The 18,635-nt window shown below is 29.2% G+C and overlaps 2 protein-coding genes across 3 annotated transcripts in view; one reads left to right on the top strand and one right to left on the bottom strand.

Annotated features, from left to right (window-relative positions):
- LOC140437299 (uncharacterized) overlaps positions 1-18,635 on the top strand; it is a 59,860-nt gene that overhangs the window by 8,924 nt on the left and 32,301 nt on the right. The window lies entirely within an intron of this gene.
- LOC140436129 (uncharacterized) lies at positions 1,420-17,618 on the bottom strand. Its single transcript, XM_072524836.1, has 6 exons — positions 17,479-17,618; positions 9,088-9,388; positions 7,565-7,865; positions 5,472-5,898; positions 3,326-3,515; positions 1,420-1,660 (listed from the first exon to the last, which is right to left on the bottom strand). The coding sequence occupies exons 1-6, from the start codon at positions 17,553-17,555 to the stop codon at positions 1,616-1,618; spliced, it is 1,341 nt and encodes a 446-aa protein (XP_072380937.1). The 5' UTR covers positions 17,556-17,618; the 3' UTR covers positions 1,420-1,615.

Below are 18,635 nucleotides of genomic sequence, written 5' to 3'. Positions count from 1 at the left end.
TTATATAAGGTTTTACTTTTCATATCCATATTCAAAAATGTTCCTAATATTAATATAGCTAAATATAATACCATGAACAGCAAACAACTATTTTCAAAAATCAAAGACCCAGTACCAACCTTATATAAAAGTAATGTCGTTTATTAAATACCGTGTTTAGGATGTCAAAATAGCTACATTGGTCAAACATCACAATGGCTAAAACAACGCATCACGCAACATAAAAGTGATTGCCGCTTGGAAAAAATACTTGCGCAGTGGTTGAGCAGTATGAAAACACTGGTCATATGCTAGACTATAACAAAGCTCACATTTTGGCACAGACTGATAACTACAAAAGTAGATTATTTCTCGAGATGTATTACATTAACAAAAATAAAAACACTTTAAATTATAAAAAGGACACTGGACAGTTAAGTAACATATATTGTAACATATTGAACAAAATTTATAAATATTCAAAATAGCCAACATTCATCTTAATAACAACTAACCTTAATAATTCATCAAAGAAATATTATTCTTCTAACTTTTCTTTTATTGTTATTTTTATTTTTACATTTGAAATAATTTTAATTTTTTATCGTATAGCTGTAACGAACGTGCTTAAGACAATTTAATCTTGACATTCAATATTTCAAATACTTCAATGTCATTTTTTATTTGCGAAATCTTTTAAATTCTGTAAGTGTTTTAAAATGTATTTGTACGCCATTTTTTGTAATGTTCAAATTGTTTTAGTTTACTCCTGAAGAAGCTGTTAAATAAATGGCGAAATATTGAGTAATTAAGAAAAAAGAAAGATTTTTATTACAGACCACTTTACCCGATAATTTGAACGTATTTATAAATTATTTTTTGGTCGAAATAATCATTTCTAATATTATATATATATATATATATATATACATATATATATATATATATATATATATACATATATATATATATATATATATATATATACATATATATATATATATATATATATATATATATATATATATATATATATATATATCCATTATTCTCAATTTACTGAAGAACTAAAGTATGACCTGGCAACTTTTTTGGTGCCGGTTGGTGCCGGTTGGTGCCAATTTAGGATTCAATCAATTCTATACGATTACGCGTCCCCTCTCTTTCCTTGTCTAAGTCCCCTCTTTTTCTTAGTCATACCACTTTAAAATGTGGTCTGATAATGAACTGTCAGGGCCTTCTCCCAAGAGTCAGTTGTATCGATAACTCTTTGGTACTTCAGACACATCAATTTCTAATACCTATAGAGCTTATGTGAATAGGTCCGTCTACCCCTTTCAGCTGGATAATAATAGTGGACAGATATATCTACAGTAGACAACGATTTATTCATTCTTCCAAAAGAATTTATGGAAATTCTGATAGTAGTAAAAAACTGTATTGAATAAATAGTCCTTTAGTTTTTTATTTTTGTATTTTTAAATAATTTTACAATTTTTTTGGTTGTGAAAGGAAAGCCATATTAAAAAAGTCTTTGGATTTTATTTACTGTTTTGAGTGCTTTAGTAAAAAATTAAGTTTACCTATACTAAATACCACATTTACTTAACACAAAAATTACAATAAATAATATTTATTAATAAATGGTCTGCTGCTCATCTGTTATCCCATCAGTGCCAACCTATAGACAGAAGAATAGAATATGTTAGATAACGTCTTTAAACACTCTTCTCAAAAGTATTAAATTAACATTTTTACATATTTCTAACTTTTTAAATATGATAAATAATTATTTAAAACTTTCTCACGCTCCAAAAGGAAAGTACTTTAAAAGCCATTGTTTTCGTAGTTAAATTAAAGCCCATCAACAAATTAAATTTTTATGGGGGAATAACTACTAAATAAAAAAATATTTAAGTAATAAACAATAAGATTAATAGTGAACAAGGTAGTAAGAATACAGCCTTATCTTCTGAACATAGCAATAATTCAAGAATCCGTAATTATCAATAACATTTAAAAATTTAAATAACAAAAACTGAACAAAAACCAACTCCCTCGTAGCCGGTTGTAAGCCCAGTTAAGAAAGGTGGAGGTTTGGTTCGTTGGGCTAGCCCCCCGGCACCCGGAAAACAATAATTTAAGCTAAAAATTTCAATAAAAAGCCTTTAATATCGGACGGAAACAAACAAAAACGAACGAAAATGAATATAGAATGTAAGAATGCACAGAGAATAAACAATAAATCATATAAGCAGTAATGCAATACTGACGGACAATATTTTTTTGAAATAGTTGCAAATGTATTTTGTTATTTTCGTTTGTAATCCTGTATAGTTTCCACATATTGACAACTGTCACAGTAATTATATGGGTAAAAAGTAACCACCACCATTTTTTCCATGGATTCCGATTCTGTAATGATTTACCTCTTGATAGTTCATACCTCCCCCCTCCCATTTATAAATTGTAGGATTTGCATAACTGAGGTTGTGACATCGCTACTGTTTCTTTCTGTTTAGCACACAAAGCTTCACTTGTGTAAGAGGCTCTGTGGCATCGTTATTGGTACTCATGGTTACTCATCTGAGAGATTTGTAAAACGGCGTCTTTCAACAAATTTGAATTTGTTTATTAAAAAAAAGTTTCTAACCTCTTTTTGTATTTTTTAGGAAGGAAGAGCTTTTCTTTCATCCAGCAGGAAGATTCTTCTAAGCGGCATCCATTTTAAATAGCTTAAGAACTTCTTTTATTGTGTTTCCAGCCCCCTTGTAGTTCACTCATCCGCGATCCAGCTCTCCAGAAAAACCCTGAGTAGCCGTTAGCAAACGTTCCGGTTTGTTCTGCTTACCCTATCTCTAGCCTCGTAATTTCTGTCCACAATTTTCAACCCCTTATAGTAATATAATAACCTATGTGGTAGACAAAATAATCGTTACAAAATAAATACTTATTATTTATTTTAAGTTCGATACTGGTACAGAAATTCATTTACAATTCTTCGTTTTCATTTTGAACAAGGTTAGCAAGCAATGTGAACAAGCAACCTTGTTATATTTCGTTGAGCAAAGACTAGAGCTAACAGAGTCCTTAATTTTTTAGAACAATGCTGTTACTATTCAAGAAGATCTAAAGACATGTCGACTTATATATGTTAAAAATAAATAATTGTCGAAGATAAATATTAAAAATACATTTATTACGGAAAAATGTGTGGAACTAAGGACTTAAATAAATCATTTATACACATTTTCTATCTATTCTATATGTATTTAAAAAGGGGCAGGAATGTAAATATTTGTTCCTCTTTGAACGGGATGAAAAATATTTGGCATTAAATACTTACATTTCTATTGTTATTGTTCTCTGTTTTGCAATTCTTCAAATGATTTAGCGCATCTGCGTTGTTTTTCATTTTTTGATCCATTATTCCTATTTTCTGCAAAACTTGTTGGATGTCTTCTTTTATATTTGACGTTGCCTTAACTACAGCTACAATTTGTGGATCCAAAACTGATGTTTTAAAAGTGTCTAGTCTGAAAATATATAATGATATTTTTAATACGCAATTACAAAAATTATGCATCTGAGATTCGCTATAATTGTACTACCCTCTATTTATTTTAAAACTATTTAATCAACAATACACAAAAATTTAAGAAAATGGTAAATTCTTGAAATAACAAATTGAAACTATTTGTTTTTAAGTCAATAGCATACAAAAGTTCAATGTAAAACGAATAATGTTTAAACTGTTTTTATTTATTTATGTTTTATTTAGTAGTGGGTGTTACCAGCCCTAACCCTTATGCAAGCTTCAATTCGCGTAGGCATGCTCCTAAACAAATTGCCAAAATTTTGTTGTGGTAGGTTGTTCATTTCTTGAACAGCAGCTTGTACTATTTATTTTTGGTAAAAAAAAACTCGACAAAAATTACAAATTGGAGGCCAAGGTCAGACAGAAGACAACCACCTACACGTTGGGCTGACGATATCACGTATCACCAAAAATTGGCAACAAAGAGCACAAAATCGTGTAGAATGGAGGAGTTTAAGAGAGGCCTATGTCCAGCAGTAGACGTGATAAATGAAGGCTGGATTATAATGAATATATATATATATATATATATATATATATATATATATATATATATATATATATATATATATATATAAATTAAGGATCACTCAGAAGAGTGGTGGGTTTTTTTTGGTCAAAAGGTGGGAGAAAAAAGAAAAAGTTGATGATATGTACCACCTTTCCTTTCATTTATTGGTTCCTTACAAGCAGGTTGTCACCCAAACTCATCTTATTTAAATAAACCGCTCTATTATTAGGGTTGGTATTTCACCTTGCTGCACCATTTTACCGGCAGCATTCAAGAAGCCAGGAGTGGTAATTTCATTATACATTAAATTATTTAATTTCAATATTAATTAATATAATAATGCTACCTAAAGTTAAAGTTCCGCGAAACAATTGATACTCATTAGAGTCTTTCTTGCAGATTTCCCCAATATTTAAGAGTTTACTATTTAACTTATCTGCAAAGATTAAATTTCTTTTCTATATATATATATATATATATATATATATATATATATATATATATATATATATATATATATATATATATATATATATAATAATTATTAGAAGTGATTATTTCGACCAAAAAATAATTTATAAATACGTTCGAATTATCGGGTAAAGTGGTCTGTCTGTATATATATATATATATATATATATATATATATATACCAAATTGCATTAATAGAAGGGAAGTACCATTGCAAAGGAAACTAGCAAACTGCTTAGTAAAGGTCATATTGGGACCAAAATATGTAACCTAATTACATTACATTACAATACATTAATTGATAGTAAGTGAAACTAAAAATCAATTACGCAAGAGCAACATTTGTTAAATTTTAACTTACCCTTAGACTAAGTATTGTGTAAAGTGCTACATATGGCTCATTTTACTTTATGGTGCAGAAACGTGATCTTTTATGGTTAGATCACTGAATTAAATTGAAGCATTTGAAATGTGGGCTTTACAGAGACAGACTTTTACGATGTCCATAGACCGCACATGCCACGAATGAAGAAATTTTAAGAGTCGCAGGTCGCAAAACAGAACTTCTTAATACAATTAATGAAAGAAAAATTTCCTACTTTAACCATATCCTAAGGGGAAGTAAATATTTTATTTCCAAACTAATATTACAAGAAAAGATATAGAGGTACCGAGGCCAGGAAGAAAACAACATTGTGACTAGAAAACATAAGGGGTTTGTATAATATCAGAGATGTAGACACAATATTACGAAGAGTCGAAAACGGCACCCTACAAATGGTTTGAAGAGTACAGGAAACTGCATGGCGTAGCACATGGTTTTATTATGCTAAAGAAGAAAACTGGTCAGAAGGGAATAAATAAACTCGACACTATATATTGTTAAAAATAATATCTTTGTGTGATACTAACCTGTTACACACTGCTTCTTGAACATGTATAGCACCTTCTTTCGAATATTTGGATACCTCCGCCAAAATTTTGTTCACTCCAAACTCTACGTTTGTTTTAGTGTCAGTAACACCATCGGCAACATTTTGCAGAACTTGGTTCAACCTATTAAGACCTTGAATCTTATTCGAAATTTTGTCGTTACTAGTTACAAACATGTCTCCAAGAAAAACTGTCCATTCTGAGAGGATATCAAGCTTCTGAATGGTATCTTCGTGAGTTTTATTGATATAGTTGATAAGTTCAGATTTGGTATTATCTGTTTTTTGTAAAGAGAAATTTTCATCCATACCTATGTCGTAATTTTGTAATACCTGGTCTATTTTATTCTGTAGAAGTTTAACGCCTGCCAGGATATTTTTAAGATGTGATTGTTGACCTTTAGAAGCTGTAATAGGTACATACATTTTAAAATTTACCAGATAGTTTAAAATTTAATTATTTTAATTTAACTAAAGATTTCATTTATATCCGTTATATCACATTGTTTGTAGAACATCAAATATTACATGTTATTATTTAGGTTTCTTTTATTTATTTGTTGCGCTCCTACATACTAATGTGAACAGTCATGTAGTTCGAGATGAAAAGCAAAGAATTTTAATTACCAAATAAAACAGACACTCGCGATGAGAACCAATTCTACTGAAACCAAAGCAATATACTGTGCTGAAACTGAAAGAGGAATTTCGCTACAGAGGTAGACGTAGGGCAGATTTTAGTCGATACTCAGCGTTCAAAAGTACTACTCTATCTAGAATATAAATATAATAAAAATTCAACTTATTGTTTTAAAAAATTGTTTAAAAATATAATTATTTTTAATTAAATTCTATATATACTTTTATGAAATGATGTTTGCTACTACTGTTAGAAACATAATATATTGCATTAATTTTACAACTAATGAATAACAACTTACAGATTTCGTAAGATCAGAAAAAATGAAAAGATAACTTTCCCTAAAAACTCAACGTAAAATAAATCATACCATATTGGCGAAAGGCAGCACAATAATTTGCGAAACGCGAAAAGCACATGGTTTTTATTTCAATAAAGAGATCTCAAAAACTTGACAGTATTTTAAATGTTATGAAGGAATACAATCGTTTGCTTCATCTATGACGAACGGCTTTATGAAAAATGTTACAAATATTAATTTTGTATACAATAAAAGGTTCGTTGAAGGTAGGTTACTGGAACCAAGGACTAATAAGAAATAATGACTTCAAATGTCTTTAAAGCGGACGTATTTAAAACGTTTTTGTTTGCTAAATAATACTTAATTGCCTAAACGAGTTATTTTTTTTATATAAAAACGTTTCCTACTTTGACTAGACCTGCAACGAGTCAAGTCTACCGTCAAACACAACTGTAGCATGCTTCAAATCAATCGCAAGTACAATCACAAATGTTACAATCTAATAAACCAAATATACTTCGGTCATATCTTTAGAATCTCCTTATAAAAGTGATTCTGATGATGGCAATAAAATTAAACAAACACTTGTAAGTATTCTAGTATTGTACCTTTCTATCAGTACCCAAACTTTCTACTAACTAACTGAAGTTGATAAATCGCTTTATTGCTTCGACCTTATCAGCAAGTACTCTTACAATCTGCATAAGTCAGCTACTATAATTATGAGTGAACTCTAGCACCTAATATTCAAGTTTTTGCTAATAAGTTCAAAGAAATACCAGAATTACCAATTCATGTGAATCAATCAAGATATTCCCTATCAGAACCAATTTATATAGCTTACTCAAAGTCAACCCCTGCCAAAAAATGACCCGAACAGGACAAGAGAAATTTATAAGTAATGACAAAGAAAAAATAATCAAATGTTAGTGTTAGGGTCTCCCTATATTTAATATAGGCTTGGACAATCCTTTAATTGTTTAAACGGCTCGTTGTGCTTCTTGGAACAAAATAGAGAATGGAACATTACAAACTTTGCAAGAAATATCCAGATCCTGCATCAATTTTAAAACTGGTTGTAAGTTGAAATAATAAGATATAAAGTATTGAAATATATTACGCCAAAATTTACCTGTAGCCACATTAAGCTTCCACTCTTCGTCCTCTTCATTGCTACTTTTACTATTACAGTTATCTAGTTTTTTATCAAACTTAGTGAACAGCTCTTGATTTTTATTAAAATACGTTTTTAAGTTTTCTAAGTTTTTGGTTTGTTGATTGCCTTCCTTAATTTTATCAATGGCATTTTCAATTTTTCCTATAGAGTTAGTAACTATGTAGATTTTGTCCATCATCTCTTTTTTCAGTGAATCAAAGTCTTCCTTTGATATTATAGGTGAAGATAACTGACTAGGAGGCTGATGTGCTAAAATCTAAAACATAAGAAAAAGGTGATTATCTAGAAACATGCGTTGTAATAGTGAATATTACTTTTTTAATATTATAGTTGGCTTTTTTTTAAATTAACTTTTTTATCTAAATCGGTAGATCAATATCAAAATAAAAATTATTAAACATATTTAGTTAGTAAGCTTCTTTGTTAGACCTAATGATTCTACATTTCTTAAACTGAAGTCAATTAAAGCTCAAGATATTAGTAGTGTGACATAATTCTAGTGACCATAGGAGTAGATCATTAAAAATTGATTTAACAATGGCAAACACAATCACTTGTTTTATTTATAAAATCATCATCACCATTCTCTTTGTTTTTATCCGTATGCGGATTCGGTTTCTTCTTACTTTATTCATTAATGCATTAAAATTTTTTGTGATACGATTAATACTTGTGAAAATTACGCAGGAATTTAAGTTGATTTTAAACTTCGGATTCGGTTCCATAGACACAAATAATATTTATGTTCGGCTCACGCATCATCCCAAATAATGCGCACAGTATAATAGCGCGTCGTTTAAATTATAATAACTAAATTTAAACACAAATACGGATAATCTGGAAAGCTTTTATATAAATTATAAAAAGGAAAATAATAAAGAGTTAAAATGCAAACTACGAATAATTTACATGTTGGTCGAAAAACACGACATTTTCCACGAATATAGTATGGTGAGCAAAATCACACTGTTGACAAAGATAATTTTTATAAATATATAAACCAATTTAATTGACTATCAAGGGATATGAATTTCTGTAGATATCATGAAGTATCCAGAAAACTTCTTTAAATATTATAGTTTATTGTGAAATTAGATAAAAAGGGAGATTTAAAAATTTGCTGCACAAAATTTTTAATTAGAAAAAATTATCCGGCGAGTAGCACACAATTTAAAAAAAAATAGCCATTTTGTTTATAATCAAAGTTGACAGTTCGGACATATCTTCTGTTTTTCGGAAATGTTCATAGTGCCAAAATTAGAAATCAAAATAGAAATTATTATTGGTTATTTACATGTTTTCCACTCTAACCAAAAAGTTTTATTTAAAAAAGATATCCATATTTTAATTACGAATATTCTGGTATTAACCTTGACCTGTTATCAATGAGTTGTGGATCATTTTGATCTATTTGAAAGTTCGCCGCTTGTCATGACAACAATAATAAAAATATTCACATTAAAACATATAGTACCAACCGTTGCAATCATTTCGTTTTTCATCTTCTCCATAATAATAGGCAGATTGTTTTGTATGCCAATTACTGTCTGGTGCGTGTTCTGCAACTGTGTTACGTCTCTTTGGTCCATTTGTTTTAAAAACGTTTCGATAGCCGCCAATCGATTGTCAACATTTTGGGTTTTTGTCTCGATGTTTACTAGGTGCGGAGATAATTGATCCTTTAGCCATTTTACCCAATTAACGACGGTCAGTACATTATTATTTAGATCGAATATATTTTTATTAACTTGTAAGAATCCTTGTTGTATATTTTGATACCTGAAAATTAAAATAATTAGAGTTAATTTATTATTATCGAGAAACAATAGAAGCATAGAAGGCTCTTAATATTACGTAGAAAGATATAACCCCTAAATTTATGTATAAATGCCCGTGATTGATACAAATCAAATGTGGCATTAGCTTCAATAATATTTAATTCTAAAACAAGTACATAAAATTTAATTTTACTCAAATAAATACAACTGTATAAAAATGTAATAAACAATTGTCAAATCTATAATATTATATAGTTATGCTATAATGTTATAAATTTCTTCCACTCATTTCTGTTGTGATCCATACTGTCCATTGATGTCCATGTTTTCCCTTCTTTTCCAGTATTTCCAGAATCACAAATTATCGCTGTTCAATGAATTCTAGTAATGCTTCTATTTGTAAGTCTTTCCTAATATTCGTGTTTCTCATTCTGTCCATTTTAGACACTCCTCTGACTATCCTTAAATATTTCATTTCTTAGACATGTAATTTTTTTTTGTTTCTTGTTAAGTGCCCAGAATTCACAAGCAAACTTCAATAACATCTATATATTGTCTTAAACACCTAAATTTTCTTATTTCTCGTTGTTTATTTTTTATTTAAGAAGTTGTTGATCGCTGTGTACTAAAACTTTAACGTCTTCTCTGTTATGTTGTTAGTTTCTGTTTCTGATTTCCCGCTTTAAGAAATGCTAACTACTAGGTAATTAAATGTTTATTAATTGTTTTATTTTTGTTCCTGTGATTTCTATATCTATTTGTGTTAATTCGTTCATCTCCTATCATCATAATACAGGCAACTACAAATAATTTATATATCCAGGGGGCACTTGCGGATGATGCAATGGTAATGGTGAGAAGTGACAATAACCTAGAGAAGAATCTGGAACACGGTACTGCAAACGAGCGGAATAAAGATGAATAAAAATAGAACAAAAGTTATGATTTATAACCTCTCTAATGCTCTTCTTTACGTCTATGTCACTTCTTAGGTATGTCACATCAAATTTTGTTGTTTTATTTGTACATTCTTTGATGATACTGTCCATGTATATTATGAACAGACTTAAGCTTAAACTTCTGCCTTAAATTATATTTAATCATTTCTTGCTTATTCCCCTGTCCTTTATTTTTTCCATATTACTTGTCTGAGCATCATATCAAAAGCTTTTTCTAACTCTAAGAAGCCTATATACATTATTTTTTTCTCTTTTCATGACTTTGGTTTTAATTGTTTAATCGTAAATATGTGGTCTTGAGTGCTTCTTCCACTTTTTAATCCGCTTTTTTATTTATATAGTGTATATCCTACAATTGATCTTATTCTGTAATCTATGACTTTTTTTCACATGAACATTTTTATAGTGGTGTTTAGTAATGTAAGTCCTCTATAATTACTACAATCTTTTTTGTTTTTTTTTTCAAACATTTGCACTACTGGGCTATTTGCAATTATCTTGGAAACTGTTCACCTTTCCATATGTTGTTAAATAATTTAGATAATATTTTAGTTCCTTTCTGCCCATATTTTTCTCCATTTCTGACGTTATTGTATTTCTCCAGCTACTTTTCGATTTTTCAATTCTTTTATCGTGGTTTTTGTTTCGTTCATTGTTATTCATTCCGCTACCGAATTGTATCCATTTTGTTCTTTTGTGCTATTACTACTTTTTTGGTTTTTTTTCTTATGCCTTTGTATATATCATATTTCTCTATTGTTTTATCCGCTAAGTATTTTTGTTTACTTTTATTCCACGTATTTGTTTAGCGGCAGATATCAATGTTGTTTTGTAATATTTCCATACTTCATATATATTACTGCCTTCGATTATAACTTTTTTATTTGTTAATACATATTTTGTTGTTCATATTTTTCAACAATGTCTTTATTACGTAGTTTATAGGCTCTTAAGTGGCAGCCCTTGCTCATGGCTGTGTTACTGGCCTAACAAGCTGGAGGGCCCGGGTTCGAATCCTGGCACCGACAAAATTTTCAATTTCTAGTTTAACTGAGCTGCCACCGTGCTTCGGAGGGCACGTAAAGCCGTCGGTACCGGCTACGAAAGTAGTCGTTTAGTCATGTTAGGGGCGCTTGCGCGACCTGAAAACATTAACACTAGACCTTAGCCAGAAGGGTATACGAACTTACTTACTTACAGGGAAAAAGCCGCTGCCAGAAGAATATTAAGGAAAAAGTAGCCCTTACCTCCAGCAACAAAAAGTATAAAAGGAACATAGATACCCATAATCAAAATAAAACATTTTATAGGGAAAAGTAAGACAATATAAGATATGCTTGTATTTAAGGACACACAACTTTCTCAGAGATAAAAATGAAAAATAGTGCTCACCGCCAAAAATAAAATAATCGAGCAACAGCTGAATATTCTAAAAAATTTCTAAATGTTCAGAGAGTGCTGATGAAAACTGCGAAATAAATAACCACACGAAGTCTAGAAGAAATTATCAATGCTAAATAATACTGAAATACAACAAATTCCTGTATCTGGATAATATTTATGTAAAAACTAATATAAAAAACGAGTAATCAGCTTCGTCTAGTGTTGCTTAAAAAAAAGAATGTTTACTTATGAAGCTATAACTATTCAGAATCGCTTTTTAAGGTAGCTTTTGAAGCACTTTAACGACTACAGTATGTATTTCAACATGAAGAACGCAAAGATGCAGAATACTCTGAATATAACTACAACTTTGATCAAGCAATATACCCAACTTTATTTAAGACGTTATTCATCTGATTCAATACATTATTAAAAATGAATTGTAAGACAGTAGTTATCCTAATGTTTACGTTGATATTAGAATTGTGTTGAATATAGAGTTAGCTTTTAATATAAACATGGAAGAACATTATTTTTGTAAAATTTCATGTAACGCAAAATACAAAATAAACACTTTTTATCAATTGATGGTAGAATTGATTTATTGAATAGATTTCGGGAATTGATATTGAAAGAAAGGAATCGCTGATGCAACATGGCTCACGTCTAGACTAGTCCAAGCGGTGCCACTATTTGTATTATTTAGATAACTTGAGTTATTGCAGAATATAACAAAAATACAAGTTAAAAACCTATAAGATGACTTAACAAATTACTTATATGAAGGGAGACTAACAGAAGCAATAAACAGTAATCGAATCTCGGAAGATGATGTAGTAAAGAAGAGCTGCTTAAAAATAAAAACAAATATTCTAACCTCTGCAGTGGAATCTCTTAGCAAAAAGAGAGTAAATATGAATAAGAAATTCCACTTCAAAACGCCATATTTCTGTAATGAAGTACAAGGAAAATGTAAAGAAAAGAAAAAAGCTTATCTGGATTACATGAACAATAGATACCACATTTATATGAAAACTATAAGGAAATTCGCAATGAAACGAATATACTTGTTAGACTAACCAAAAACATCCACTGGGAATGCTTTTCAAAAGATATGGACCATAACCTCTACGAATTATAAAAGGAAATGTGGAGATTTATAAAAGGACTGAGACAAAAAATGAGAGAAATAGTACAGGTTAAACGCATAGACACAAAAATGTGGATAGATTACTTAAAAGAATTGTACTCAGAAGGCCAACCGACATCAGCAGAATCAGAAACATCGGAGAGTACAATTGATAAACAAGCCAGAGTAAGCACAGTGAAAGTAGAACAAATAAACTATTAAAATATTGTGTAACAACGATGACAGATAAATTTGCAGTACTCATCAACAAAATATTACATTACAATACAACAAAGCATCTAATGAATGGAAAATAAGCGTACTAATTCTGATCTTTAAAAAAAAAAAATGACAAAAAAATAGAAAAACTGAGAGACCGATTTAATAAAAACCTCGCAAAAACTAATAACAAAAATGTTAACCAAATTTCTAAACGAAAAAATATTAAATGAGGAATAACAATAAGTCTTCCAAAGAGAAATACCGTATACAGACGCAATATGTGTTATAAGCCAAATCACAGAAGAGGCACCAGAATACAATCGACCGGCGTTCCTTTGCTTGATTAACTTAAAATCCCTTTGAAAGAGTAATGCTTAAGTACATTATTTACCTTTTATACAATAGACAAATCCCATTAGGTATCATTAAAACAATCAAATATATACACAAAGACAACAAAATGTTGAGGAAATCGACCCAAAAGTCAGAGACCCTCCTTAAAACCTCTGCTCTTTAATTTTATAATGAAAATAATAGTTAAACTCGCGAAGAGGAGTAAAGGTTATAATATGGGAAAAAAATAAATTAAGATTATCTTGTATGCAGACGATGCCATACGAGAAATAACAGGCACATGTATGCATATGATAATATCAAATTAAATATCCTCTATCAACAAATGGAGAAGATAGGACTACCCAGTGACATTGGTAAAAGAATAATAAAACTGTATTCAAATAGGAATCTACAACTTCAAATCAATAATGAACTATTAGATCCAAGAATTTCTAATGTTGGGTTACCGCAAGGAAGCATCCTTAGTCCTTTACTATATCTCATTTATACCTCAGACTTACACAAAAAAATGAATACAAGAGGAAATGTTCTACAGTTTGCTGATGATGTGTGTATATATGTACCTAAAGTTGAAATCGATCAAGGTATCAATATAATGAGTAAAATGTTTTCGACAATAGAAGAGTATTATTTTAATATAGGACTCAGTATCTCTACGAAGAGAACCCAAGCATGTATATTCTCCAAAAAACATAGATTACCACAATCTATAGTATTCAATAACGTTAATTTTGAGGTTCAATCATCCATTAACTACTTGGGTATGGTAATAGATAGGAAGTTATTGTGGAACGAACACATAGACCGCTTAATAACAAAAACAGAAAAAGGATTAAATGCAATAAGATCAGTGTGTCATACACGTTGGGGAGCTGATCCAAATGTTACGCTTACCTTTTATAAAGCTTATATTCGTTCAATAATAGATTATGGGTCAATTTTTTATAGTCAAGCAGCGAAGACTCACCTGAAGAAATTAGATAGGCTAGTAAATAAAGTCTTAAGAATAAGTATAGGTGCACTTAAGAGTACACCCATTTCAAATTTAAATGTAGAATGCAATGAACCTCCACTAAATTTCAGAAGAGATTACTTAACGGAGAAGTTTTTATTAAAAATGTATGCAAAGAAAAGTCCGGTAGTCCAAAAATGCTTTGAGCTCAGTATTTACGATCTAGTCAAGGAATATTGGCAAAAAAAGCCTACAATTCCTATTATTGAATCGTACAAATACGTAAGAATACAACTTAGTAAGGACATTTCGACTTCAAGAGAATTACCATGTTTTAAAATAGAATTAGAAGAATTGGACGGTATAAAAGTAGGATATCTTAGAGACTACTCAGAATTTCCACAATATATCCGGAATAGCATGTTTCAAGCTGGCATAAAGTCTATGTTCCCTAATTATTCATATATTTTTTCGGATGTATCTAAATCAGATTTAAAGGTTACATCTGCCTTTTACGATCCAGATCGAAAATTTAGTACAGTAGTAGATCTAAATATTAAAACCTCGATATATACCGCTGAATTAATAGCAATATTAGAAGCACTTAAATATATTAGTAATTTCTCAAGAACAAAATCTAATTACGTTATATTCTCTGATAGTAAAAGCTCAATACAAAAAATTGAAAATATTTCTAAATATAACAATATTGGATTTAACTATGTGTTATCTGAAATTATAAACCTGGTGGGTACAATAAAATTAAGAGGATCTAATGTAATATTTTGTTGGATAAAAGCTCATTGTGGAATATTAAATAATGAAATAGTAGATAAAATTGCTAAATGTAATGAACCATCTAAAGAATCAGAATATAAATGTGTAATTGAAGATCTAAATTCTCATCTAAGGAAAAAAATGTTAAATTCATGGCAAACAATGTACAATTTGTCCAACAAAGGATTATATTATAAAGATATAAAACTAAAAATACAGTCCTCAACGTGGTTCAAAAACTCAAATTTTAATAAAGATATGATTAGAATACTATGTAGAATAAGATTTAACCATGCTCTATCTCCGTTACATAAATTTAGAATTAATTTAGCCGAAACTCCATTTTGCGAATGTGGTGAAGAAGGCTCAATTAAGCATTTAGTTTTAAATTGCTCATTAAATACACGATGTATAAACCAATTTATAATAGAAATATACGAGTATATCAATAAGGAAAAAATTAGTATTAAAAGACCTTTTAATTTATCTGATTTAATAAAAACCAATAACTTGCATATACCTATATGAAATAATTTTTCGCCACATACGTGAAATGAAATTGAATTTCTAAATGTATTATGGTGTATATATTTAAACATAAAAAGTTAGTTATATTATATAAGTCCTTTGTTTTAACCCAGTTGTTAACATTTCTATCCGTGGTCTAATTTTGTGTTGTGCAAATCGCCTTGATAGACCCCTAGGCGTATGTAATAAATCAGCAAAACCATATATTTTCCTTTCCCTTCCAGTAAAAAAAAATAAGAAAAAAATAATAACAAAAAAAATAAAATAAAAAAAAAATAAAATAAAAAAAAATAAAAAAAAAATAAAAATAAAAAAAAAATAAAAAAAAAAGAAATAAAAAAAAAAATAATGATAATAACAAAACAAAAATTTAACGTAGGTACGTACTTATATGTAAGTTAATAGAAGATAAGATTTTATTGTTGTTACGGGTTCTCTCTATAACAATTGTTTAAAAAAAAATTAATTAATAACTCAAAACATAATAGGCTAATAGATTATGTCTCTAGTCATAAAATGAAACTACACACACACAGGCAAATGTAAAAAGACAAGAATAAGTAAACTTGTTAATGACAATCAGGAGATAACCGTGGACAAAGAGAGAATTGATAATACCTGAAAAAACTATATAAAGAATTTATTTTTTAAGAAGAGGAATAACCAATTCCCGAAAACCGGACCACCTATACTAGTGACAGAAAGTGGAAGAGTATATTAAACCTATAAAATTTTGGGTAGTATATATTTAAAAAAGATATTTCAATTGGTATAATTTAACATATTCCAGTATTTGTATTAATGACGCTTATAATTTTATTATTTGTTATTATACACTATATGGTGTAAATAAATAAATATTGATTGTCAGTCATTCTTAAAGTTCTATTTTATTTACGTTTTTTTACAATAATTTTGGATATGAGCACCTGTGCTTGGCTGTACAGTAATTTCCAGCCACTTCTAGTCTGTCAAAAAGTAAGTAACTTCGCAAAAAAATAATTACTAAATTCACTAGACAATTCGGACTGGGAATAGCGAACCGACTATACTACATTTGCAATATCTACCTACTTTGTGGACTACCAAAAAGCATTTGACACCGTTAAACGCCGAAAAATGATAATGTTTTAAAAAAAGTCCAAATGGGATTCCAGAAAGGAACTAAAAAGTATAAGAAAGAAAGCTAAGAGTGCATTGAACAACATGGTCAAACTTTTTAAAAGCCATACCATTAATATGGATATTAAATTAAGATTTCTATGATGTTACATCTTCTCAGTACTATACTACAAAGTTGAATCCTCGATACTCACTTAAACGATGGAAAAGAAACTTAAAGTTTTCGAGACGTGGTTATACAGGCGAATCCTGTAGATATCATGGACGGACAAGACAACCAATCAGACCGTACTACTAAGAATTGCAAAAGGAAGAGAAGTAATTTACACGAATAAGAGGAGAAAATTAGAATATCTCGGACTAATTATTCAGAAAAGGTACTAAATATAGATTAATAAAAATTATCCTCTAAAACCAAGTTTTCAAGAATCGGGGAATGGGGAAAAGAAGAATACCATAATTAAAAAAACCTGAGGAAATGGTTCTCCTCAATAACAACTAATCTATTTCAAACATAGGTTAATACCAAATACGAAGGTTTTACGGTAATTACAAATATAGATAACAAATATAATCCAGCGAAGCTAAGATTTATTTTTATTTATATATAGACAATATTTTGCTACAATATCCTTTGATTAACGGATTATTTAGTTACTTACATTATGGGATCAAAGAAAGCCTCTGTGTTGGCGATTCCCATTAAGATAACTACACCAAATATTAGTCTTGGAACCATCTTCCGACAATATCTGAAATAAAGATGAAAATTAAGACTAACTCACATTAATAGCAATATAAATATACTAGTAAGAGTTTGCCGAAACCTATTAATAAATAGAAAAACAGATCATAAAAATGAACCTTTTTAAAATGTGATGACCTTTTGCCAGGAATTATAAACGTGAGAAACTTTCAGTTGATAACGATTTTTTTTCACGGGCTTATCAGAGCTGCGGAAAATCCATTCGTGCATACCCGAACTAATTTTATTTCTAGTAACCAATGTTGTATACACTTTTTACATATATGGGTATTTACAAACATTAACAAATAAATGAAACAGCATAGGTGATAAGAAGCTTATATCAGCATATAATCCAATTTAATATTTTTGTTGGGAATTAATCAAAATTGTAGTTTAAATCTTTTGAAATCATTCTTAAAATACAACATAAACAATTTAGTTATGCAAAAAATTCTTCTAATAATTTAATTTCATTTGTGCTCTTCCTTTTGTAGCTTTTATAAAATATGTAGAGAGTACCAATATTAACAAACAATAAAATAAGCGATTAAGTAAGGTCATATTATATTAAAACTATTAAGAATCATAGAAATAACAACTTTTTCAAACAAAAATCATGAGTAAAATCCAGAAAAAACTAAACTCAGATATCTGAATGATTTGCTGGATGCAAAAGATAGATCTCCAAACAGTAGAAGTATTGGCCGAACTCAAAAAAGATGTAGTGACCACCTTAAGTAGATGTATTAGTCTGCCAATAAACAAACAGGATTGCTTATAGCAAGGAAGAAGAAAAAGAAGAATTTTCAATGTGATTTTCAAATTTTAGATGTGAAATCATATATATATATATATATATATATATATATATATATATAAATATATATATATATATATATATATATATATATTATATATATATATTATATATATATATAATATAACAACGTGGTCTCGAATAGCACAAGATAGAAAAATATGGGCGCAAATGAGCGCAAATTATTAGAACAAAGTATAACTAAGACATCGTCGAATAATAATAAGAACATAAAATAACATTGAAATAAGGGA

The sequence above is a fragment of the Diabrotica undecimpunctata genome, chromosome 3 (genome assembly GCF_040954645.1).
Source record: "Diabrotica undecimpunctata isolate CICGRU chromosome 3, icDiaUnde3, whole genome shotgun sequence".
Classification (NCBI taxonomy): domain Eukaryota; kingdom Metazoa; phylum Arthropoda; class Insecta; order Coleoptera; family Chrysomelidae; genus Diabrotica; species Diabrotica undecimpunctata.
This window is presented reverse-complemented; position numbering and strand designations above follow the sequence as displayed.

Excerpts from the sequence above, each read along its gene's own strand:
- LOC140436129 (XM_072524836.1), bottom strand. The coding sequence starts at position 17,555 with ATGGTTCCAAGACTAATATTTGGTGTAGTTATCTTAATGGGAATCGCC. Across the intron at positions 3,516-5,471 it reads CAAGAAGCAGTGTGTAACAG|ACTAGACACTTTTAAAACAT; the intron begins GTTAGTATCACA and ends ATATATTTTCAG. Across the intron at positions 1,661-3,325 it reads AGAACAATAACAATAGAAAT|GTTGGCACTGATGGGATAAC; the intron begins GTAAGTATTTAA and ends TTCTGTCTATAG.